General features: G+C 36.6%; 1 protein-coding gene and 1 pseudogene across 3 annotated transcripts in view; both read right to left on the bottom strand.

Annotated features, from left to right (window-relative positions):
- Window positions 1–1,652: 1,652 nt before the first annotated feature.
- SLAIN2 (SLAIN motif family member 2) overlaps window positions 1,653–23,941 on the bottom strand; it is an 86,240-nt gene continuing 63,951 nt past the window's right edge. For all 3 annotated transcript variants that reach the window (XM_010344193.3, XM_003933640.4, XM_074396099.1), the window contains 2 exons: window positions 6,209–6,527; window positions 1,653–4,662 (listed from right to left, as the gene is read on the bottom strand). In XM_010344193.3, coding sequence (XP_010342495.3) covers window positions 4,596–4,662; window positions 6,209–6,527 — 386 coding nt within the window. In that variant the 3' untranslated portion in view covers window positions 1,653–4,595. The remainder of the gene's footprint in view (window positions 4,663–6,208; window positions 6,528–23,941) is intronic.
- On the bottom strand, window positions 6,535–12,095 carry LOC141583946 (U6 snRNA-associated Sm-like protein LSm2 pseudogene; annotated as a pseudogene).

Below are 23,941 nucleotides of genomic sequence, written 5' to 3'. Positions count from 1 at the left end.
AACAAGACTGTCTAAAAAAAAAGTATAAATTGTAAAAAAACAATTAATGTTGTAACAACACAAATAATACATATGATGATTTTACCAAGAAATAGCTGCAATCAGGAATTAAGATACATGCCAAGCTTTCAATAGCAGTTAATGTATACTTCTGTGAAAAGCAAACTCACATCAACATTTTAGGTAAAAAACATTTTCTCATTAAAAAAAAAAAAAAGACTTGATATCCTTCCACTTAACATTTTATAACCATGTTAAGGTCACTACTTCAATATTTCCTGATGATGGGACTGCAGACAACTATCACTTTTCACCTTTATACTTTTTAATATCTGTAGTTTATGTTGTACAGCAATGAGTGTCTATTACTGTTGAAATCAGAAGAAACATTTTTTTTCTTACTTTTGAAATCAGAAGAAATTTTCTTAAAGAGAAAACATTAAGATGACTCAATGTAGGTAATTTGTTTGAAACTGGCATTCAGTTAACATAATTTTAACTAATTTGTATTATAGTAAATAAGGCCTATGAGTATCATCATTTTCATTTTCAGACTGGTAAGCAGAGGGCCATTTAGCTACCCTAGTTTTATATTTAGTATCATTCCAATATCTTTAGTGAATTTGAACCTCCATATGGGTTTTTCCGTGGCGTTGAGTATATAACAGGTTTAGACTTCTCATGTATTGACTTATAATACAAGTATAGTGACAAATTAATTTTTTTTTTTTTTTGAGACGGAGTTTCGCTCTTGTTACCCAGGCTGGAGTGCAATGGCGCGATCTCGGCTCACCGCAACCTCCGCCTCCTGGGTTCAGGCAATTCTCCTGCCTCAGCCTCCTGAGTAGGTAGGATTACAGGCACGAGCCACCATGCCCAGCTAATTTCTTGGATTTTCAGTAGAGACGGGGTTTCACCAAGTTGACCAGGATGGTCTCGATTTCTTGACCTCGTGATCCACCCGCCTCTGCCTCCCAAAGTGCTAGGATTACAGACTTGAGCCACTGTGCCCGGCGACAAATTAATTTTAAATGGCTCTTCAAGTTTTTAGACTGGCTTGAGAGAAATAAAACACAAGATGTCTTTTTCTCCCCTCATCAGTATTAATCTAATTGGAACATGCAGTATTATTTTAACTGTAATTATTCTAATTGTAACATGTAATTGCAAAGCAAATATCCCCTAGAGGAATATGGTGAACTAATTAAACAATGTATAGTCCTTGATTTTTCCATCCATAAAAGAAAAGACGCACGTGATCACCTAAATATTCGCGTTTGGTATGAAAATGCATTAATCGTTCTCCTGGAAACTCATAATAGCTTTTCACTTGTTTTTTCTAACTAGATATCATATCTAGCTATGATCTAGTCATATGCTAGCTTTTTCTAACTAGATATTAATTCACAGCAAGTGAAAAAGTTCCAAGAACAAATTAATTTATAGTAAACTATAATTTCCTCCAAGTAATCCACATATGAAATAACTTTGACAGAGAAAATATAAGATATAATCCAACCCCATGAAGACTAAGTCTGAAAGGGTAATATGATTTGGGTTTGCATGTTTAAAGAAAAACTCAATTGAGTAATTTATTAAAACCGAGTGTAGGCAACTGAGAGGAAAAAAAGGAATCTTACCATATCCAGAGATTCAACACTTAAAAAACAAATATAAATTTAATAATAAACATTATGGTCAGGCTGTTTATTAAGGAGGCAACCACATATACAACTTCGGCTATAGAAATGTTTGCAAATCAAACGTCATGTGATCTAAAAGGACCATGCGTAACGTCAAAAATGGATACCTGTACATTCAATAAAAAGTTAAAACATACATAGTCTAGATCATTCTAGAGTTATACAAACATCTGGGGCCACATCATATGTATCGAAGTTTCTTTCAAAAAAACTTTTTATAAAAGTGATGTATTGAGATAATTTTAAAAAGTATCTGACAATTATGAATGGTCCCCAGTTTTACAAAATGTGATTTCCAGGATATGAAACTGAAAAAAAAAGTCAACTCTTCAGAGAGTGTTTTATATTATACAAACAAGTTTTGTAGAAAAATGATCCAGCAAATGCTTGAGTTAAGAATATTTATATTTTTTCCAATTCTTTACACTTTTATTAACACACTTACAAAAAATAACATTCAAACACTGAGAAAATTAAATAACTTTGGAAGCAGAGCTCATTGTTTTCTGCTTACATATAAGTGACAATTCTGGGCTGTTGGCACAAAATAATCAACATTCATAAAACCCTTACTACTATATATCAAACATAAGTTAAAATCATAGGCACTAGTTTATCAAATCCACATTTCTTCTGTAAGACTAACCACAGTAAATCCTTAGATTTTCCCAAACAGAAAAATTGTGATACACAAAGGCTTTCTAGTAAAAAGGCAATTTTTCTCTTTAGGAAACTAAAAGTCAATAGTCTGTGGCAGTACAACAGCAGGTAAAATAATACTTTACCAAACTCAGATCCAAAGTAAGTTTTAACAAGTGATGAAATATTTTAATTAAAAAAAAATAGACATTTTTTTCTGATGCAGCCATTCAAAAACAAAGTTAAATAACCTGAATACTCCTTTTGAAACTGATTATCTAACTTAAAAAATGTAATGTTTCATAATAGAGTTAAAATTCCTTTTAATTATTAGATTGCAGCATATATATATTTTTTGAAATGTTGCACTGAAAACTGAGAATTGTTTTGTTTTGTATGTGGTTAAGAGACAGTAGCTAGTTCTTTTAATTACTTAGACACGAGATACCCCTCCCAAAAGAAGATGCTTTATCTCCCTCTGAAAAGCAACATATTTTGAGTTCATTATCATGTAGAATTCTGGCGCCATCCTTTCCTGACCCACCCCATTACCCTCAAATTCAAGGATAAAGTTTCTTCCTTGCATTATACACCAAAACATAGTACTGGCAGTTTAAATCTCCAGCTGCTTGTGCTAAATAAATGACTCCCCACTGGTCAAGCTGGTAGACTACCATGGTGTCAGTCATGACAGAATGGAGGTCCTGGTTTTTTCATCATTCTCTCAACCTATTAACCTTAATGCTGCCCTGAATATCAAGCCTTCCATTTCTCTCTCCCCAATTTCTTTTGCCAACTTACGGAATGTCTTTAACAGGAAATGAACTTATGTTCAAATCTCTAAAAGCTTTTAGATGACCTAACTGCCAATATCTTAGAGCTGTTCAAATTAGGTATTTAAAAACAGACCTCGTAATAAAAAAATGAGAAGCCTGCCACAGAAGGAAGTTTTACTCTGGTAATAGTCTGGTAAAACTGAAAAAGGTGACCTCAAGATATATTACGAGCCGTTAGAGAACAAGTATTTATCAGGTTAGAGTTATATGTAGTAGGTTTGTTACCAAAAATGCAAAAAATTGATGTAAGGCAGAATCTAAGTCAAAAGGGAAAGAATTTTCAATAGATGTTGTTTATACAGTTACTCAGTTTCAAGTGGATCAACTCAAGTAGCATTTAGCAGGCTATTATTTTCCTACCACATAATAGACCATTATGCCATGTAACAGCAACAATACAACTGTCATCACCAGAGATTCTGTAGGTTAAGTGCATAGATTTTTTCCCCCTCTCTCTCATTGTATGGTTTTGTTCCAGGTTGTAAGCACTGAGGTGGTGGTGTATCAAGAATAAAGACACAGATTACTTGTTCTTTCCTATCGTGAAAACCTGCTAATAGAAACAGGATCTCTTAATTCTGTAAAGATAACAGCATATGAAGAAGTTGGCTTCAATAGCAAAGGCCATCTTTCCTGAGCCAGGAACTATAAAGTTTAGAAAGATTGTACAACTGATATTAAGCCCTTTTGGCAATCAAAACAAACACACAGAAAGTTCGATGTGTCAATGCAACATGATGGATGCATGCTGTAACACTATCTGATGGTGGTGATATGTGAGCTACATCCAAAACTTAAGATTAAGTGACAATTTTTCTAATGAATCTGCAAAAATAATTTCTGAAATTCTCCCAAATTTAGGGATGTTTTCAATCTCTTAGCCCAGCCTTCTTTCCTCCCACCCCCAATCTCTATCTGTAGTTTCCTGGTGTATTAGTGAAACACTTTAGATCATTAGTCAGAATATTAGTTCTCATTAACAGAAATATTTATTGATACTATTTATACAGTAAATTAGTTGAATGTGAAGTTTTGGATAGCTTGAATTCACCATTTTCTTACGCACAAATGGGCATTTTTCTCATTTACAAATGGGCATTTCTCTTTGGCATCCATTAAGTATTTGCCCAGATATTGGCCTCTGTCAAATATTTAAAAAATCATCCTAGTTTCTATTAAACAAAACTAAAAGTGATTCTATGGAGAGTGATTGTGTGATTACCAAACACATCTGATGTTAAATGTCATTAAAGTGCTGTTTGATGATCTCTGTCAGTTTGTGCTAATTAAGACAGAGAGGGCTGGGATTTTATAAATCCCACGAGTCTTATCTGAACAGTCTGCATATAAAAGTTGTTTTTAGCCTTGTGAAGGGTATCCATGAAGCCGTGGACTTCTGCATTCTTGTCTTTGCTGGTCAATAACAGCCATCTTTCCAACTGTCATCTTTCATGCTACCATAGGTTTTAGGAGCTGGCAAGGATCTGAAATAAAGCAATTTTATAATTTAAATTTGATAAATGTCTTTATGAAATATTACCATACTATCTCATACATATATTAATTACTCTTTAGGTGGCATCATGATCCTATGAAGACTGTTCTGGAGGATTTCCAACACAAAAGCTCTAAACAGGTACTTGTACAACCTCCCCACATGTGGCATTTTCACAACTTTAAAGTTTTACTGGACACTAGATAATTTTCCATTTTGTTAACATAGCCACTAGATCAAAGAATGGAAAGGATGTTCTCACCTTTTCCAAGCACATGGATAACCAACCTTATTATTTACTTATTATTTTGAGAGGCAGAATGATGAATGTGATATTAGAAGCTCAGTGTCATCACTAGAAAGGCAGTATGGGATAGTGACTGAAGTCAGACATACTTGGAACTGATAGTTTTATTAGTTATGTGGCTTTAGGCAAATTACTTAATTTCATTAAATTTCAATATCCTCTTTTGAAAAACAGAAATAAGAAAACCTACTCATTTAATGTTACTATGAAGATTAAACAAAGCAAACATTTACTTATTTAGCACAGTGATAAATACTTCCAGTTTAATTATAGTTGACAAAGTTTACTGATGATAGTAATCCCATTCTTGAAGGGTTACAGATGCAACATTCCTAACCTGTCTGATTCAGAATCATCTGAAGAGCAAACAAACAAACAAACAACAATAAAAAACAGCACATTGGCTGGGGGCAGTGGCTCACACTTGTAATCCCAGAATTTTGGGAGGCCGAGGTGGGCAGATCACTTGAACTCAGGAGTTTGATACCAGCATGGGCAACATGGTGAAACCCCGTCACTACAAAAATTAGCTGAGCGTGGTAGTGCACATCTGTAGTCCCAACTACATGCGGGGCTGAGGTGAAAAGATTGCTTAAACCCAGGAGATCAAGGCTGCAGTGAGCCAAGATTGTACCACTGCACTCCAGCCTGGGAGACAGAGCAAGATGCTGTCTCAAAAAATCACCACCACCACCATCCCAGCACAATCACAGATTCTGGGCCTCATACCAGATCCACTAAGTTAGACTCTAAGGGTAAAACTTACACACCTACATTTATATAAATTTCACAGATAATTCTGAATTGCAGAATAAGGGTTTGAAAACCATGCTTAGAGATTATACTCAGACTTGGTAACTACAGGTTTTATCTTAAATATCACTCTATATTCTAATATATGTTTATCATCTTTATTGAATATAATTATATTCTGAATGAACAAATATCACAAATTAAGTGGTTCTAGCAATCTTTTTCTAGGAGTCCTCTGAAATGCTTAATCATGTTAGGAAACTGGACAAATTTAATCTGAATCAAATTGGTAAATGTCTCAAATGAGGATTTCATCAAAACAACATAGTAATGTTTTATTCAAATTGTACGAAAACTCTGGTGGCAATCCACCATGACTTTCTGGTTACTATCAAACATAGCATGAAGCTAATTAATTCCAGTCTATCCACTTTCAGGTACTCAAGAATACTGAAACAGAACATTTACCACTTACCTGCGAACAGGTTGTGCAAGTTTGCTGCGAGGCACTGGTATGCCCCCAGCAGAAGGGGCACTGGGTCTGGGCAAGCCACTTCTCATTGCAGTTGTCCCTGCTGGTCTGGTTAGAGTAGTACTGTTGATATTGCTGGGAGGATTTGCTGAGACTGTGTTCTGAACCATAAGAGGCCCAGGAGAGGAGGTGGTTTGTGCGAGCTGTGTTATTTCTTGGCTACCAGGAGAACCAGAGCCATGATTACTAAATGCTTTCACTGGTTGCCGAAGAGCCAAAGGAGATGGTGCTGCAGGGGAACGGAATTTGCCTGGAGAAGGTACTGTGAAATGGCGAAGAAAAACCAATTTTTGAGTGGAAATCATATATAAATGAAACCATGACTTTAAATTACAACTGATGATTAGGTACTAGTACATTTTATTCAGGAAACGTCACAGCAATGCAAAGAATAAAAGATATTCCTGGGCTACTATAAGAATAAAGGTAAATTGTGAGCTGTAAATTACCAAGTGCTTAATTAGAGAATTACAACTCTCTTTAACAACAGTATTTTAAATCTGCTGGGTGGCATGCACCCATAATCCCAGCTACTTGAGGCTGAGGCAGAACTGCCTGAACCCAGGAGGAAGAGGCTGCAGTGAGCCCCTAAGATGCCACTGCACTCCAGCCTGAGTGACAGAGCAAGACTGTTTCAAAAAGAAAAAAGAAGGCTGGGCGCAGTGGCTCACACCTGTAATCCCAGCACTTTGGGAGGCTGAAGTGGGCAGATCACCTGAGGTGAGGAGTTCTGGACCAGCCTGGCTGACATGGTAAAAACCTGTCTCTAAGAAAATACAAAAATTAGCCAGGCATGGTGGTGTGCCCCTTTAGTCCCAGCTACTCAGAATCTGAGGCAGGAGAATTGCTTGAATCTAGGAGGCGGAGGTTGCTGTGAGCAGAGATCATGCTACTGCATTCTAGACTAGGTGACAAAGCAAGACTCTGTCTCCAAAAAAAATAAAAAAGGAAAACAAAAAAAGCTTATGTCCACACAAAGACGTGAATACAACTTTATAACAGCCAAAGACTGAACAAAGCTCAAATGTACATCAACATGTGAATGGATAAACAAATTGTGGCATAATTACACAACAGAATACCACTCAGCAATAAAAAGGAATAAACTACTGACTACTGATATATACAACAAAGATGAAATTCAGAAATTATGCTGAATGAAATGAGTATCAAAACACAAAACAGTCTGTGCGTGTATATATACACATACACACATTGTAGAATGTTGTTAAAAACATCTGAGGAAAGTCAAATCTAATTTATGGTAACAAGAAGCAGGTCAGATGTTTGTTGGAGATTGGGAGCAACCTTGGGAAATTCTACCAAATGTTTAAATAAAGAATGAAAACAAATGCAACATAATCTCCATCACAAAATAGGAAAGATGTCCCAGTTCATTTTATGAAGCTAGTATTACCGAGATACCAAAAAGGCCAGTACCAAAAAAGAAAACTACAGCTCAATACTGTTCACAAATGAATATGTAAAAACCCTTAAGAAAACATTAGAAAACAGAATACAGCAATATACAGATTTATATGCCATGAGAAAGTAGAATTTATTCCAAGATGCAAGGTTTGTTCTAGATTTGAAAATCAATCATTGTAATCCACCACAGTAACAGGATGAAGAAGAAAAATCACACAATTGTTAACAGCGGACTCAAAAAAAGCATCTGACAAAATTTAACACAGTCATGAAAAAAATTCTCCAAAAAACAGAAATATGGAAAATTTCCTCAACCTCATAAAGAACATCTACAAAAGCTCTACAGTTAACATTAAACTTAATGAAAAAAGACTGAGTGCTTCTCCCCTAAGACCAGGAACAAGACAAGAACATATGGTCTAACCACTGGAAATTCTAGCCAGTGCAATAAGCGAGAAAAGGCGGTGGTGGGGGTGGGGGAGCGGTGAGGGGGAAGAAGACAGACAGACAGAAAGAAAGAAAAAGAAAAGAAAAGAAAGTAAAAGGCACATAGTCCCCATGATAGTCTACACAGAAAATCCAAATGAATACACACACACACACATACACACACACACACACACACATACACTTCTAGAAATAAGTGAATTCAGTAAGGTCACAGGACTGGATAAAAATACAAACATGGATTACGTTTCTATATGCCAGCAATGAACATTAGAAATCAATATTTAAAATATCATAGCAATTGCATTGCTCGAAAAGAAAACCACTTATGTATAAATCTAATAAATCTCAGTCAATATGTTTGCTGTGAATAGAAAAATGAGTAGTGTGTAAACTGTTAGTAAAATGTAAAATATTAAACAAATTATAAAGCATTCTTATCTAAAGAGTAGGGCTCCTTCAGCCTGTCGTAGATGAGTTTTCTGGAAAGATATTCAACAATGCCACTCAGAAAAGTCTCCTAGGTTTTCCTTAGAAATTAATTCAAACCCAAGTATTAAGTTATCCAAAATGTATTACCCAAGTTGACAATGACAAGTTACAATTTCTCTTTATATATATATTTTGAATGCCAAGAATTACACTCAAGTCAGGCATAAAATGGAGAGTCATTTGCTCTGAGCAAGAATTAGAACTCTATTTATAAAAATGACATGATTAAGAATGCTAACCTTGGTGTCTAAGTTATCTCCAAAATGGAATGATGGGAACAGAGAATTCGTACTTTAAAATATTTTTTATTTTAATAAGTATTTAATAATTGTGCTAAGTTTGTTTTCTCATTAAGTTTTCTATAATTCAGGCATGCACTTAACCCTAAAATGAAAAAAACTGAATAAATTATGTATCTTTTTAGCTTGATATTCACTGAATATAAATGTTTTATAAAAATATATTCATGTACATAGCAATACAAAAGTTAGATATTCCAAGTTGTCTTCACAGAGCAGTCTTCCTTCAAACTACAACTTCCATTATAAAAAAAATGCCCAGTAAGTATATAGTAATAAAAATAAACACATTGCCAAACACTGATCATCATGACCAATGGGAGAAGTGATTTATTAAAACATATATGAATTCCATTATTAACAAATAAAATACAAAAATATCTCCTTGTCAACTATTCCTTACAATACTATCATTTCAATTATTCAATGGTCTATACACCATCAATGATAATCACAATTTACTGACACAGTAAGTATGTAAAAATAAGTTCTGGCTGCTAAAGAACAAAAAGATGAACTAAATATGATTCTCTCACTACAGAGTTAAAGAATCCTTGTAAAAAGCTATTACTGAGTATGTACTCTGTGTAACACTCTCACTTCACAGACAAGGGAAATTACCAAAACCACAGAAGTTAATTGAGCAAATAAATGGGAAGTCAGGAACTGAACCCAGGTCTCCTGATCCTAAGATCAGTATTCTTTTCCAGGAACCAAAAGAGAAACATCTCTGGGGGTAGAAATTAAAGTGCCATTATCATTTATTTCATCTCTTTTTTTTTGGGAGGGGGGGAGACAGAGTCTCACTCTATTGCCCAGGATGGAGTGCAGTAGCACAATCTTGGCTCACTGCAACCTCTGCCTCCCAGGTTCAAGCAACTCTCGTGCCTTGCCTCCCAAGTAGCTGGGACTACAGGCGCATGCCATCACGTCTGTATAATTTTTGTATTTTTGGTAGAGACAGGGTTTTGCCATCATAATCAGGCTGGTCTCGAACTCCTGGCCTCAAGAGATCCACCTGTCTTGGTTTTCCAAAGTGCTGGGGTTGTAGGCAAGCCACCACGTCCAGCCAAAGTGTCATTATCAACACTTTAACTTTCAACCAGACTCAATTTATTTGTGGGGGTTACTATCTTAGGCAGGTTTTATAAGGCATGACTCCAAAGCCTATTAAAATGGCAACTGCTGACAAGTAACCATTTTTAAAAAATGACATAGAAGCCTTTGATTTCTTTTTCCATTATTGTACATGACTATTATTTTTGTAAGCATACAAAACTGTTAGTTATTAGAAAAGATGTATTAAACATAAGAGGCAGTAAAAGCCCCAAGAATGGGGCTTCAATAGCTTTTCTTCCATAAATACAAAAATTAGAGGATTGATTAGGTATCAAAACATCTGATATCCAGATTTCTTGAGACATGTATTAGTTTTAGTACGCAGAATATAAACAGTTGTACATCTATACCTATATAACTTACTGTATTTTAGTTTAATAAATTATCTAACATTTAACTAACCTTAGAGTATCTAGTGAGGAATAGGGAAAAAACATCAATGTCAAGATTAAGAAACTTAATTATGAGGATTCTTGAAAGATGGTACCGGCACTGGTGTAATTTATGAATCTCCTCAAATCTCTCCATAAAACAAACAGAGCAACCAGGAAGGTCAAACCAAAACCCATTTACAACAGCTACAATAAAACCAGGTGGTGACAAGATCTCCAAGAGCCCCAAAATACAAATGGGTAGGGAGAAGCCACTGACAACTACAAGACCACATGAATTATCAGCATCTGTGCAGAAGGAAGCAAAAGAGTATCTCAACATCCTGAAAATTCCAAAATAAACAAGTACTCATTAAAAAAAAAAAAAAAAAACTAAACAGCAGCTGAACTGGGAAGGGTTTGCATACTCCAACAGTGGGCAAGTACAAGAGGTTTACTGTAAGGTCTAGAAGGAATGTGAGTGGCTATGAATTCTTAAAACTAACCAGCCAAACCCCTCTTCTAGGTAAAAACTTCATGTTAAGAAAAAGAAGAAGAAGAAAAAAAAAAAACTCAGAAAATAATACAAACAGAGCAGAACAGGGACATTCCACATAAAGGAAAATGTGAAGTCCACATAAAAGCAGGGAAGAGTGCAAAATGCTGCTAGGAACTGGATATCCATCTATAAAATAATTAAGTTGGACCCCTATGCTTCATACTGAAAAAATTCAAAATGGATCACAGACCTAAATGTAAGTCCTATAAAGTTCTTAGAAGAAAATATAGGAGTTACATTTTTTTTTTTTTTTTTTTTTTTTGCATCATAAATTTTATTCCTGTTGTGGTACAGATTTCTTCCATACCCAAAATGAATCCCATGCTGCCTTGGAAAGACCTAGGAAACTCTCCCACCATCTTTAGGGAAGTAGTGAGAAAGGCAGATGCTGAGGACTAGGAAGGCTTTGAAGTTTCCCAGCCTACTTATCCTCCCCTTCTTAAAAGAGGAGAGCTGTTTCCTATTATTCCTCTCATCCAGTCACCCCTAACACACACACACACACACCCCTAGTTAAAACAACAACAACAAAACACCAGCCAAACAAAACTGCTTCAAGTATTCACAGTCGGGGTTCGTGGGCTGGGATTTGGGGTTATGGGTCACCAACGGAAGAGGGAAGGGAAGAGGAGGAGGAAGAGCCATCACTGTTTCTGCTGTAGGGCTTCCTTCTTTGCTGCATTCTGCAGCAACTGTGTCAACCTTGTTGGCTGGCGACTGCACATATTGGACCACTAAACCCCAAATGAAGATGTGAGAGTATTTCTCAGGGTCTGTGACGCTGATGTTAATTTGATGCCGAGATACTGATCCACAGAATGGAGGGTTCCACAGATATGCAGGTCACTCTCGAGTTCCATGACCACATCCCTGCCCACAAGGGATTGAAAAAGAAATAGAAGAGCATGGTCCTGGTGCTGTGCTGCAGGCCAGAGAGGAGGGTAGGATACAGCAAGCCCAGCTGGATTTGGGGAAGGAAAGGGCCATGGAAAGCTCCAAGTACTGAAGGGGAAAGCGCAGGATTTGTGTCTGGGAAGAGCAAGAGGGGTAGAGCAGAGGGAACAGGAGTAACAACTAGGGTTAGGCACTAGTTTCTTATGACACCAAAAGCATGATCCGTAAGATCAAAATTTGATAAATGATACTTCATCAAAATTAAAAACTTTTGTGTTTCAAAGGATACCATAAAGTGAAGAGTAAATCCACTGAACAGGAGAACATATTTACAAATCATGGATCTGAGACTTGAATACAGAACATACAAAGGAATGTCACAACTCAAAAACTAAAAAAGCAGAGAAAGAATTTGAATAGACATTTCTCCAAAGATAAACAAATGGCCAATAAGCACATGAAAAGATGCTCAACGTTAGTCAGGTAAAATAAAAACCACAAAGAGATTCCACTTCACAACACTTCACCAGAATGGCTAAAATAAGACAGTAACAAGTGTTACTAAGGAGATGGAGAAATTGGAACCCTCACACAGTGCTGGTGACATTGTAAAATGTTGTAGCCACTCTGGAAAACAGTTTAGCAGGTTCTTAGTATGTTAAACATAAAGCTACCTTATGATCCAGTAACTCCATTAAGTATATAATCAAGAGAACAAAAAACACGTCTATGTAAACACTTGTACATGAATGTTCAAAGCATTATTATCATTACTATTACTATTTGAGATGGAGTCTCGCTCTGTCGTCCAGGCTGGAGTGCAATGCCATGATCTCAGCTCACTGCAACCTCCGCCTCCTGGGTTCAAGCAATTCTTCTACCTCAGCCTCCTGAGTAGCTGAGATTATAGGTGCCCACTATCACATCCAGCTAATTTTTATATGTTTAGTAGAGACGAGGTTTCACCATGTTGGCCAGGCTGGTCTCTAACTCCTAACCTCAGGTGATCTGCCTGCCTCGGCCTCCCAAAGTGCTGGGATTACAGGTGTGAGCCACTGTGCCCAGCCGCAGCATTATTCACAATAGGCAAAAAGTGGAAACAACTCAATTATCCACCAAGTGATGAATGGATAAACAAAATGTGGTGCATCCACACAATGGAATATTTGGCAATAAAAAGGAACAAAGTACAGTTATGTGTCACTTTACGATGGGGATATGTTCTCAGAAATGAACTGTTAGGCAAGTTTGTCCATGCAGGAACATCAGAGTGTACTTACGCAAATCTAGGTAACTTACGCTACTACACACCTAGGATATACGAAATACCTGATGGCAGGGTCAGGGGAGGTGGAGATGGTTAATGGGTACCAAAAAAAAATTGAGAAAGCACAACCAGATGATGGTAGTCAACAGTAACTTAATTGTATATTCTAAAGTACTTTAAATAGTGTAACTGAATTGTGTGTAACACAAAGAATAAATGCTTGAGGGGCTGGGTACCTGATTCTCTGTGATGTTATTTCACATTGCTTGCCTATATCAAAATATTTCATGTGCTCCATAAACACACACACACCTACTATGTACCCATAAAATATTCTAAAAAACAACCAATGGCTCCTAGGCTAAAACTGATATAGCATATTATTGTACTGAATACTGTAAGCAACTGTATTACAAGGGCATCTGCATATCCAAACATACCTAAACACAGAAAAAGTAGAGTAAAAATGTTATAAACGACAATATACAGTACATCTGAGGGCAGCTGCCATGAATGGAGCTTACAGGACTGAAGTTCAGTGAGTGGTATGTGAATGTTAAAGTTACTGTACCCTACTGCAGACTTTATAAACACTGTACACTTACACTAAATTTATTTTTCTTCAATAATACATTAACCTTAGCTTACTGTAACTATTTTACTTTATATGCTTTAACTTAAAAACTTTTTGACTCTTTTGCAATAACACATAGCTTGTAACACAAACATGTTGTCTAGCTGTCCAAAATTACTTTCTTTATTCCCTTAATCTATAAGCTTTTTTTAATTTTAAATTTTTACTTTTTTTTTTTTTTTTGGCTAAAAATGAACAGAAACACACACGAGCCTAAGCCTATACAGAGTTAAGATCATCAATATCACCATCTACCACCTCCACATCTTGTCCCATTGAAAGGTCTATGACATTACTAGGTGATAGAAATTGCATCATTGTATATGTGATCCACTGTTGACTGAAATGTGGGTTTTTTTTTTTTGTTTTAGATTTTTTTGAGATAGGGTTTTGTTCTGTTGCCCAGGCTGGCAGTGGTACGATTACATCTCACTGCAGCCTCAACCTCTCAAGTTCAAGCAATCCTCAGACCTCAGCCTCCGGAGTGGCTGGGACCATAGGTGCAAGCCACCATGTCTGACTAATTATTTTATTTTTTCTGATCCAGTCTCACTATGTTGCCCAGGCTGGTCTCAAACTCCTGGGCTCAAATAATCCTCCTACCTCAGCCTCCCAAAGTGCTGGCATTACAGGCATGAGCCTCTGTGCCTGGCCCTGAAACACTGTTATGCAGCAAGTAACTACACTGATATATGCTACAAAATGAACTTAGAAAACATTTATGTGGCGGGGCATGGTGTCTCACACCTGTAATCCAAGCACTTTGGAGGCCAAGGTGGGTGAATCACCTGAGGTCGGGAGTTCAAGACCAGCCTGACCAACATGGTGAAACCAGTCTTTAAAAAGAAGGAAAAAAACAAACACACACACACTCACAAAAAAACAAAACAAGGCCGGGTGCGGTGGCTCAAGCCTGTAATCCCAGCACTTTGGGAGGCCGAGGCAGGTGGATCACGAGGTCGAGAGATCGAGACCATCCTGGTCAACGTGGTGAAACCCCGTCTCTACTAAAAATACAAAAAATTAGCTGGGCGTGGTGGCGCGTGCCTGTAGTCCCAGCTACTCAGGAGGCTGAGGCAGGAGAATTGCTTGAACCCAGGAGGCGGAGGTTGCGGTGAGCCGAGATCGCGCCATTGCACTCCAGCCTGGGTAACAAGAGCGAAACTCCGTCTCAAAACAAACAAACAAACAAACAAACAAAAAACAAAAAACAAAACAAAACAAAAAAACCCACATTATGCTAAGTAGAAGCTGCCACTCACAAAAGATCACATATTCTATAATTCCACTTATATGAAATGTCCAACACAGGCAAACTAGAGACAGAGAGGGTAGATTACTGGGAGGCAGGGGCTGGAAGAAGTGAGGAATGAGGAGTTCTATTAATAAGTATGGTGTTTCTTATGGGGGTGATAAACATCTTCTAAAATAAGATAGTGGTAATGGTTTCTCCCTCTGTGAATATACTAAAAAACACTGAATTGTACATTTTAAGAGGGTGTATTTCGAAAGTGGAGGAAGGAAATAAAGGAAAGAAATCTCAGAAAATAAGCAGCCATGTTTTTGAATACTTTCAAAAACAAAAGAGCTGGTTCAATAATTTTTGAACCATAAAATTATTGTCTGAAATCAAGCTAAGTGTTTAGAAAAATCAATTTCATGGAAAAAAAGAGCAATAGAAAAGGACTGAAGTCAAATCACACACAAAATTATTGTAAGAAAACAAGAATAAGGAGTAGAACAACACTTCTACAGGAAGTGAAACCTTAACAGAAATCATGGTAAGAAATCATATACACAAAGATGAATGTATCTAGTATTTCAAATTTTAGAAACATTTTAATACTGCTACAAGATATGAAAGAATAGCATAAATCAGAGTGAGAAACACTCAGAAATGAGTTGACGGAACTCAGGAAGGAATTAGCTGTAAAATGAATCATTTTATGACGAAGTCTAAGGAGGAACATAAGAGTCAATACACAACAGATAATGTTGTAAGAGAAACAGACAATGAAAATAAACTTTCATAGAAGTGAAGAAAGAAAAAGATGATTCAAGAGAAGGCAACAAATATAGAAACAAGAAATGAACCTCCAATACATGTACAACAGGAGTCCCCACGAAAAAGAAAACCAAAGCAAAAGAACAGAATATGAAAAACTGTAATACAATAAAACTTTTCTGAAAAACAGAAAAAAGTTTGCTACTCTACGTTGAAAGAATACACCCCGAATCTAAGAAAATCAGCTCAGAATGACCAATAGACATATTCTAGTAATTATAAAGAAAAAAAAATCCATTGTACATCCATATAAAGACCAAATGAGTAATAAATGAGGAATAAAGAAACAATTCTTTATTCCTGCAGAAAGTGGAGTAATGCAAGTTACTTAAAGAAAATGTGAGCCAAAGATTTCATATTTAGACAACGACTTTCAAGTATGCAAACAACGGACAAGCTATCATCAACATGTAACAGTTATACTGCTTCTTAAGGAATCTACTAGAGAATAAGCTTCAGACAAGAAAAATGACTGATGAGACAATGACATATAAACTGGCATTAAGCATCAAATATGTATTTAAATGGAGAGTCTAAATTAAATGAGGCATATGAAGGAGAAAACAGTATCTAACAGGTATCTGACAATGTGAATATAACTTAAAGAAAAAAATACAACAAGGAGCAAGCATAACCAAAAGTTTTAAAAATTGTTTTCAGTAATCGTATTGTATGTTATGCTAATGTTATCCGAAGAACACCTTGTGTGTAATATGGGACAAAACAAATTATGATATTCTAATTCTATGTGTTGCTGAGAAGTAAGATTCTCAGGATGGGAGAATGCTAGAGGAAGTTAAATAATTGCCCAGAAGCTCTGCATTTAATCTTAAAAATATATACAAACACAAAGCTACACATTTCCTAGCTTTAGTAACCAAAAAGACATGGAAACAATGACCAACCCAGTAGCAGTAAGCATAGCTAAACACATGGATTTTGGTCTTGTAATACCATTGCCTACCAAAAGCAAGCAGGACTTTTTGGAGAAACGCTTGACCCCAGGTCTGTGGCAAGAAATGTACAAGATCAGTCTATCTTCTCACACCAGTTAGCAAAATGGTATCAAAGACTACCAGAACTGGGTCAAAAAGACTTGGAAGCCAACTAGTAGAAGCTTCCAGCAAACTTGGAAAAACATCTAAAATGAACTGAAACATATTTAAAAATATGTTTAAATCTCTAATTTCATAATGATATATATTTTTTAAAACTGGTCACCTTTGGAAGGTGCCACGTTGCCATTTTTTAATTTTGTGAACTAGTAAATAAAGGGAATAAAACAAACATTTGGTCTAAATTTCCTAAAGAAACTACCACTGGGTGACCAAATAAGGAAAAAATTATCTTTATACTTTGACCAAAAAAAGGAACATTGGAATTAAAATTCCCGATTCTGTAATTACGTATCAATGACTGCTAACATCATGAAAAGAGGAAACCCCACTTTATGCACCTTTGGATAAAGAAGCATCACTACTATACAAAAAAAATAGTTTCGCAAAAAAAAAACAGCAAAATAATTTAATTGCCTAGATCCAACAACCAATTTATAGAAAATACAAGGGAACTTGCTAAACAAAGCCTTGAAAAAAGTAATCTGCAAAATCCAGCCTACAAGAACTTCTGCAGAACAAATGATCTGGTGGTTTCTTCAAAGAAACAAACAGAGAGAGAAAAGAAATGGAAGAAAACTATAAAGTAAGAGAAATTTAAAAAGACATATATCACCGGGCGCGGTGGCTCAAGCCTGTAATCCCAGCACTTTGGGAGGCTGAGGCGGGTGGATCACGAGGTCAAGAGATTGAGACCATCCTGGTCAACATGGTGAAACCCCGTCTCTACTAAAAAATACAAAAAATTAGCTGGGCATGGTGGCGTGTGCCTGTAATCTCAGCTACTCAGGAGGCTGAGGCAGGATAATTGCCTGAACCCAGGAGGCAGAGGTTGCGGTGAGCCGAGATCGCGCCATTGCACTCCAGGCTGGGTAACAAGAGCGAAACTCCATCTCAGAAAAAAAAAAAAAAAAAAAAAAAAAAGACATATATCAAAAAGGCAAAACTACTGTTTCAAAACTTGGATGATAAAACCATTCACAAAAGGAAGTGACTGCTGTAAATGTTCAGAAGAGTGGATACTTTTTGGGGAGGAGTCAAGAGAGGGTTGTGTTTAGAAGCAGACAGGTGGAAGATGTCTGAGGCGGCAAGTTCTAGTCTTCCTGATGTGAATGGTAGTTACGAGGGCATTTGCCTTATAAGAATTAATTAAACTATGTTTTATGTGTTTGTGTGTGTATGTGTTTACTTAAAAATAACAATGTTTAAAAACAGATTTATAAATTAGAAATCACTGTAAATGTATTAATCCCTAAATTCTTAGATAAATGTACTACAATCTATGGACAAGTGGAGAGAAATATTCTTTTCAAATATTTTTTTACATTTGCCTCTCCTCCACCTCCGAGAGAAATACTTTAACAAAGTTAATATATAAGTGGAGGGAAAACTAGAGAGGATCTGAAGAGGTATACTAAGCTGTAGTTATGCTATTGCAAAAAATGTTTCACGGCAGCAGCATTTTGACTCATCTATAAACATGTGGGCCAGGAAACCATAAAAATATAATGAGGTTACTTGGACATAAGTTACCTTCAAAGACCTTATAGTTGTAATTTTCACATTCTAAAAGGCAGTCAACATTTAATTAGGAAAATTAAGGCACGAATTTCAGACAGAAGAAAATTCTGACATATGACTCTTGCAGCAAAGAAAATTGATAGATGTAATCGAGATTTAACTACAGAGGGATAAAAGGGTATTAGAAAACCATAAAAGCATTATTAAGTCTAATATTCAGTTATCATTCCAAAACTAGCATGAAATGGTCTAATAGGAATTCGTGTTTGGAGGGAACCTCAAGAGAACAGCCTCCATGCTCTTTCTTCTCTCATTCTTCCAGTTTTATATATCAAAATCATAGGAGGGGAAACAACTCCTATCATTTTAATTGTTTCTAAGAAGTCTGTGTATATCAGTAGTTTTGAATACAACTATACTAGAGAAAGCAAAGACAGGCTAGAATAGAGAAGAAAACAGGAAAGGATATAATGAGTGTATCTTGTTTATGATACAGATTCAATAAATACTTGTCAGCTGATAGAAAAGAACACACATTTTTTATTTTGAATACTACATAATCACAAAGTTCTTTGGTTCTCCACTTTCAGATAGTCTAATATCAAAAGGCATTTTAGTCATTAGAAATGCAAAAGTTGGAGGGGTGAGCCAAGATGGTCAATTAGAAGTAGCAGTGGTCTGCGGCTGTCACAGAGAGGAATGAAAAGAGGAAAGAGTAGAGGGAGTAAATTCTGTACCTTCAACTGAGACTTCCAGGTTCTCGCATTAGGACTAACTAGGCGAACAGCCTGACCCATGGAGAGCAACGAAAAGCAGCAGGGTGAGACAACGGCCTAGGTGCAGTGTGGGGCCAGGAGAGTCCTAACTGCTAGCCAACAAAGGCAGTGAGTGATTGTGCAACCCTGCCCTGACCCGGGAAACCACACTTCTCCCACACATCTTTGTAACCCACAGATCAGGAGATTCTCTCACAAGCCCATGCCACCACCATAGCCTAGGATCCAAAGCACAAAGCTGTGTGAAGTCTCGGCAGAATGGCCACTCAAGCACTCATGGAGACCCAGTAGTTTTGCATACTTCAGTTCCGGGAATTTTTGTAAGGCAGGAGATCCCTCAAGCACCAAATATGAAAGGGAAAAAACCATCACCAGCCACTACAAAAACACACTGACGTACATAGACCAGTGACCCTGTGAAGCAACCACATATATAAGTCTGCAAAATTATCAGCTAGCATCATGACAGGATCAAATTCACACATAACAATATTAACTTTAAATATAAATGGGCTGAATACTCCAATTAAAAGACACAGAATGGCAAGCTGGATAAAGAGGCAAGACCCATGGATGTACTGTCTTCAAGAGACCCATCTCACATGCGAAGACACACACAGGCTCTAAATAAATGGATGAAGAAAAATTTACCAAGCAAATGGAAAACAGAAAAATAGCAGGGGTCACAATTCTACTTTCTGACAAAACAGACTTTAAACCAACAAAGACTGAAAAAGACAGAGAAGGGCATAAAATAATGGTAAAGGGTTTTAAATTCAACAAGAGCTAACTAGCCTAAATATGTATGCCCCCAATGCAGGAGCACCCAGATTCATAAAGTTCTTAGAGACCTACAAAGAGACTTAGACTCCCACACAATAGTGAGAGACTTTAACACCCCTTTGACAATACTAGACAGATCATCGAGACAGAAGATTAATAAAGATATTCAGGACCTGAACTCAGCTCTGAATTAAGTGGACCTGATAGATGTCTTCTCATCGCCACAAAACACTTACTCTAAAATTCATCATGTAATAGGAAGTAAAACACTCCTCAGCAAATGCAAAAGAACTGAAATCCTAACAGTCTCTCAGACCTCAGCACAATCAAATCAGAACTGAAGATTAAGAAATCCACTCAAAACCACACAACTACATGGAAACTGAACAACCTGTTCCTGAATGACTCTAGGATAAATAATGAAATTAGGGCAAAAATCAACTTTCTTTGAAGCGAATAAGAACAGAGACAACATACCAGAATCTCTAGGATACAGCTAAGGCAGTGTTAAAAGGGAAATTTACAGTACTAAATGCCAACATCAAAAAGCTAGAAAGATTTCAAATCAAAAACCTAATGTGACAACTAAAAGAATCAGACAACCAGAGCAAACAAACCCCAAAGATAAGAAAAGCAGAAGATAAGAAATAACCAAGATCATGAGGCTTCAGATCTTTGTGGAAAAAAAAAGAAATAACCAAGATCAGAGAAAAACTGAAGGAGACAAGAAAAACCCTTCAAAAAAAAAAAAAAAAAAAAATCAATGAATCTAGAAGCTGTTTTTTCTTTTTAATTAATAAAATAGATAGCTACCGAGGGCCGGGCGCGGTGGCTCAAGCCTGTAATCCCAGCACTTTGGGAGGCCGAGGCGGGTGGATCACGAGGTCGACAGATCGAGACCATCCTGGTCAACATGGTGAAACCCCGTCTCTACTAAAAATACAAAAAATTAGCTGGGCATGGTGGCGCGTGCCTGTAATCCCAGCTACTCAGGAGGCTGAGGCAGGAGAATTGCCTGAACCCAGGAGGCGGAGGTTGCGGTGAGCCGAGATCGCGCCATTGCACTCCAGCCTGGGTAACAAGAGCGAAACTCCGCCTAAAAAAAAAAAAAAAAAAAAAAAAAAATAGATAGCTACCTAGAGTAGTAAAGAAGAAGAGAGCCCAGGCACAGTGGCTCACGCCTGTAGTCCCAACATTTTGTGAGACAAAGATAGATGGATCACTTGAGGACAGGAGTTTGAGACAAGTGTGGCCAACATAGTAAAACCCTGTCTCTACTAAAAACACAAGAAAATTAGCTGGGTGTGGTGGCACATGCCTGTAATCCCAGCTATGTGGGTGGCTGAAGCATGAGAACTATTTGAACCTGGGAGGCAGAAGAGAGAAAGAAAAGAATCAAATAGACACAATCAGAAATGATAAGAAGAGTATCATCACTGACTTCACAGAAATACAAACAACCATCAGAGAATACTATAAACACCTCTATACACATAAACTAGAAAATCTAGAAGAAATGGATAAATTCCTGAACACATACACCCTCCCAAGACTGAACCAGGAAGAATCTGAATTGCTGAATAAACCAATAATGAATTTTGAAATTGAGGAAGTAATAAATAGCCTGCCAACCAATGAAAGCCCAATTTCTACTGAAACTACTCCAAACAATTGCAAAGGCTACTAAAACTACTCCAAACATTTGAAAAGGAGGGACTCCTCTCTAACTCGTTCTATGAGGCCAGCCACATCCTGATACCAAAAACTGCCAGAGATACAACAACAACAAAAAAAACATCAGGCCAGTATCCCTGAAGAATATTGATGCAAAAATCCTCAATATAATACTGGCAAACCGAACCCAGCAGCACATCAAAATGCTTATCCACCAAGATCAAGTTGGCTTTATGCCCAGGATATAAGATTGGTTCAACATACACAAATGTACAAATATAATTCATTACATGAACAGAACTAAAGACCAAAAAACATGATTATCTCAATAGATGCAGAAAAGGTCTTTGATAAAATTCAACATCTCCTCACATTAAAAACTCTCAATAAACTATGTATTGAAGGCATGTACCTCAAAATTTAAAAAGCCATATATGACAAATCCCAGCCAGTATCATAATGAATGGGTAAAAGCTGGAAGCATTCCCCTTGAAAAGCGGCATGAGACCACAATGCTCTCTCTCTCACCACTCCTATTCAACATAGTATTGCAGGTCTGGTCAGGGCAATCAGGCAAGAGAAAGAAATAAAGAATGAATATTCTTCAAACAGGAAGACAGGAAGTCAAATTATCTTGATTTGCACATGACATCCAAAAAACTCCGTCATTTCAGCCCAATAGCATCTTAAGCTGATAAGCAACTTCAGTAAAATCCCAAGATGTAAAGTCAATATGCAAAAATTGCTAGCATTCTTACACACCAACAATGGGCAAGCAGAGAGCCAAATCATGAATGGTCTCCCATTCACAATGCTACAAAAAGAATAAAACACCTAGGAATACAGCTAACAAGGGAAATAAAGGGCCTCTTCAAGGAGAACTGCAAACCACTGCCTAATGAAATCAGAGGAAACAAACAAATGGAAAAACATTCCATTCTCATGGATAGGAAGAATCAATATCGTAATAGTGTAAAAGTGGTTGTATTGCCTAAAGTAATATATAGATTCAATGCTATTTCCGTTAAACTACCATTGACATTCTTCACAGAAATATAAAAAAACTATTTTAAAATTCGTATGGAACCAAAAAAACAGCACAAATATCAAAGACAATCCTAAGCAAAAGAACAAAGCTGGGAACATCATGCTACCTGACTTCAAACTATACTACAAGACTACAGTAACCAAAACAGCATTGTACTAGTACAAGAACAGACACATAGACCAATAGAACAGAATGGAGAAATCAGAAATAAAACTGCACATCTACAACTATCTGATCATTGACAAACATGAGAAAAGCAACAGGGAAAGGATTCCCTATTTAATACATGGTGCTAGGAGAACTGGTTAGCCATATGCAGTAAATTGAAACTAGACCCCTTCCTTATACTTTATACAAAAATTAACTCAAGATAGATTAATGACTTTAATGTAAAACCCCACTCTATAAAAACCCTAGAAGAAAACCTAGGCAATACCATTCAGAACACAGGTATGGGTAAACACTGCATGACAAAATGCGGAAAGCAACTGCAACAAAAGCAAAAACTGATAGATGGGATCTAATTAAACTAAAGAGCTTCTGCACAGCAAAAGAAACTATTAGCATGAACAGGTAACCTACAGAATGGGAGAAAATTTTTGCGATCTATCCATCTGACAAAGGTCTAATATCCAGAGTCTACAAGGAACTTAAACAAATTTACAAGAAAAAAAAACCCTATTAAAAAGTGAGCAAAGAACATAAACAGACACTTGTCAAAATAAAACATTCATGGGGCCAACAAACATGAAAAAAGGCTATATATCATTAATCATTAGAGAAATGCAAAACAAAACCACAATGAGATAATGAGATAATAATGACAATTATTAAAAAGTCAAGAAACAACAGATGCTGACAAGGCTGCAGAGAAAAAAAGGGACACTTTTACACTGTTGGTGGGAGTGTAAATTAGTTCAACTGTTGTGGAAGACAGTGTGTTGATTCCTCAAAGAGCTAAAAGCAGAAATACCATTTGACCCAGCAAGTCCATTACTGTGTATATACTCAAAGGAATATAAATCACTCTTTTGTAAAGACGTATGCATGTGTATGTTCACTACAGCACTATTCACAATAGCAAGGACATAGAATCAACCCGAATACCCATTAATGATAGACTGGATAAAGAAAATGTGGTACATATATACCATGGAATACAATGCAACCATAAAAAAGAATGA

Source organism: Saimiri boliviensis, chromosome 3 (genome assembly GCF_048565385.1).
Source record: "Saimiri boliviensis isolate mSaiBol1 chromosome 3, mSaiBol1.pri, whole genome shotgun sequence".
Taxonomy (NCBI): domain Eukaryota; kingdom Metazoa; phylum Chordata; class Mammalia; order Primates; family Cebidae; genus Saimiri; species Saimiri boliviensis.
The sequence above is the reverse complement of the archived record's forward strand: the minus strand, read 5'-3'. Positions and strand labels throughout refer to the sequence as shown.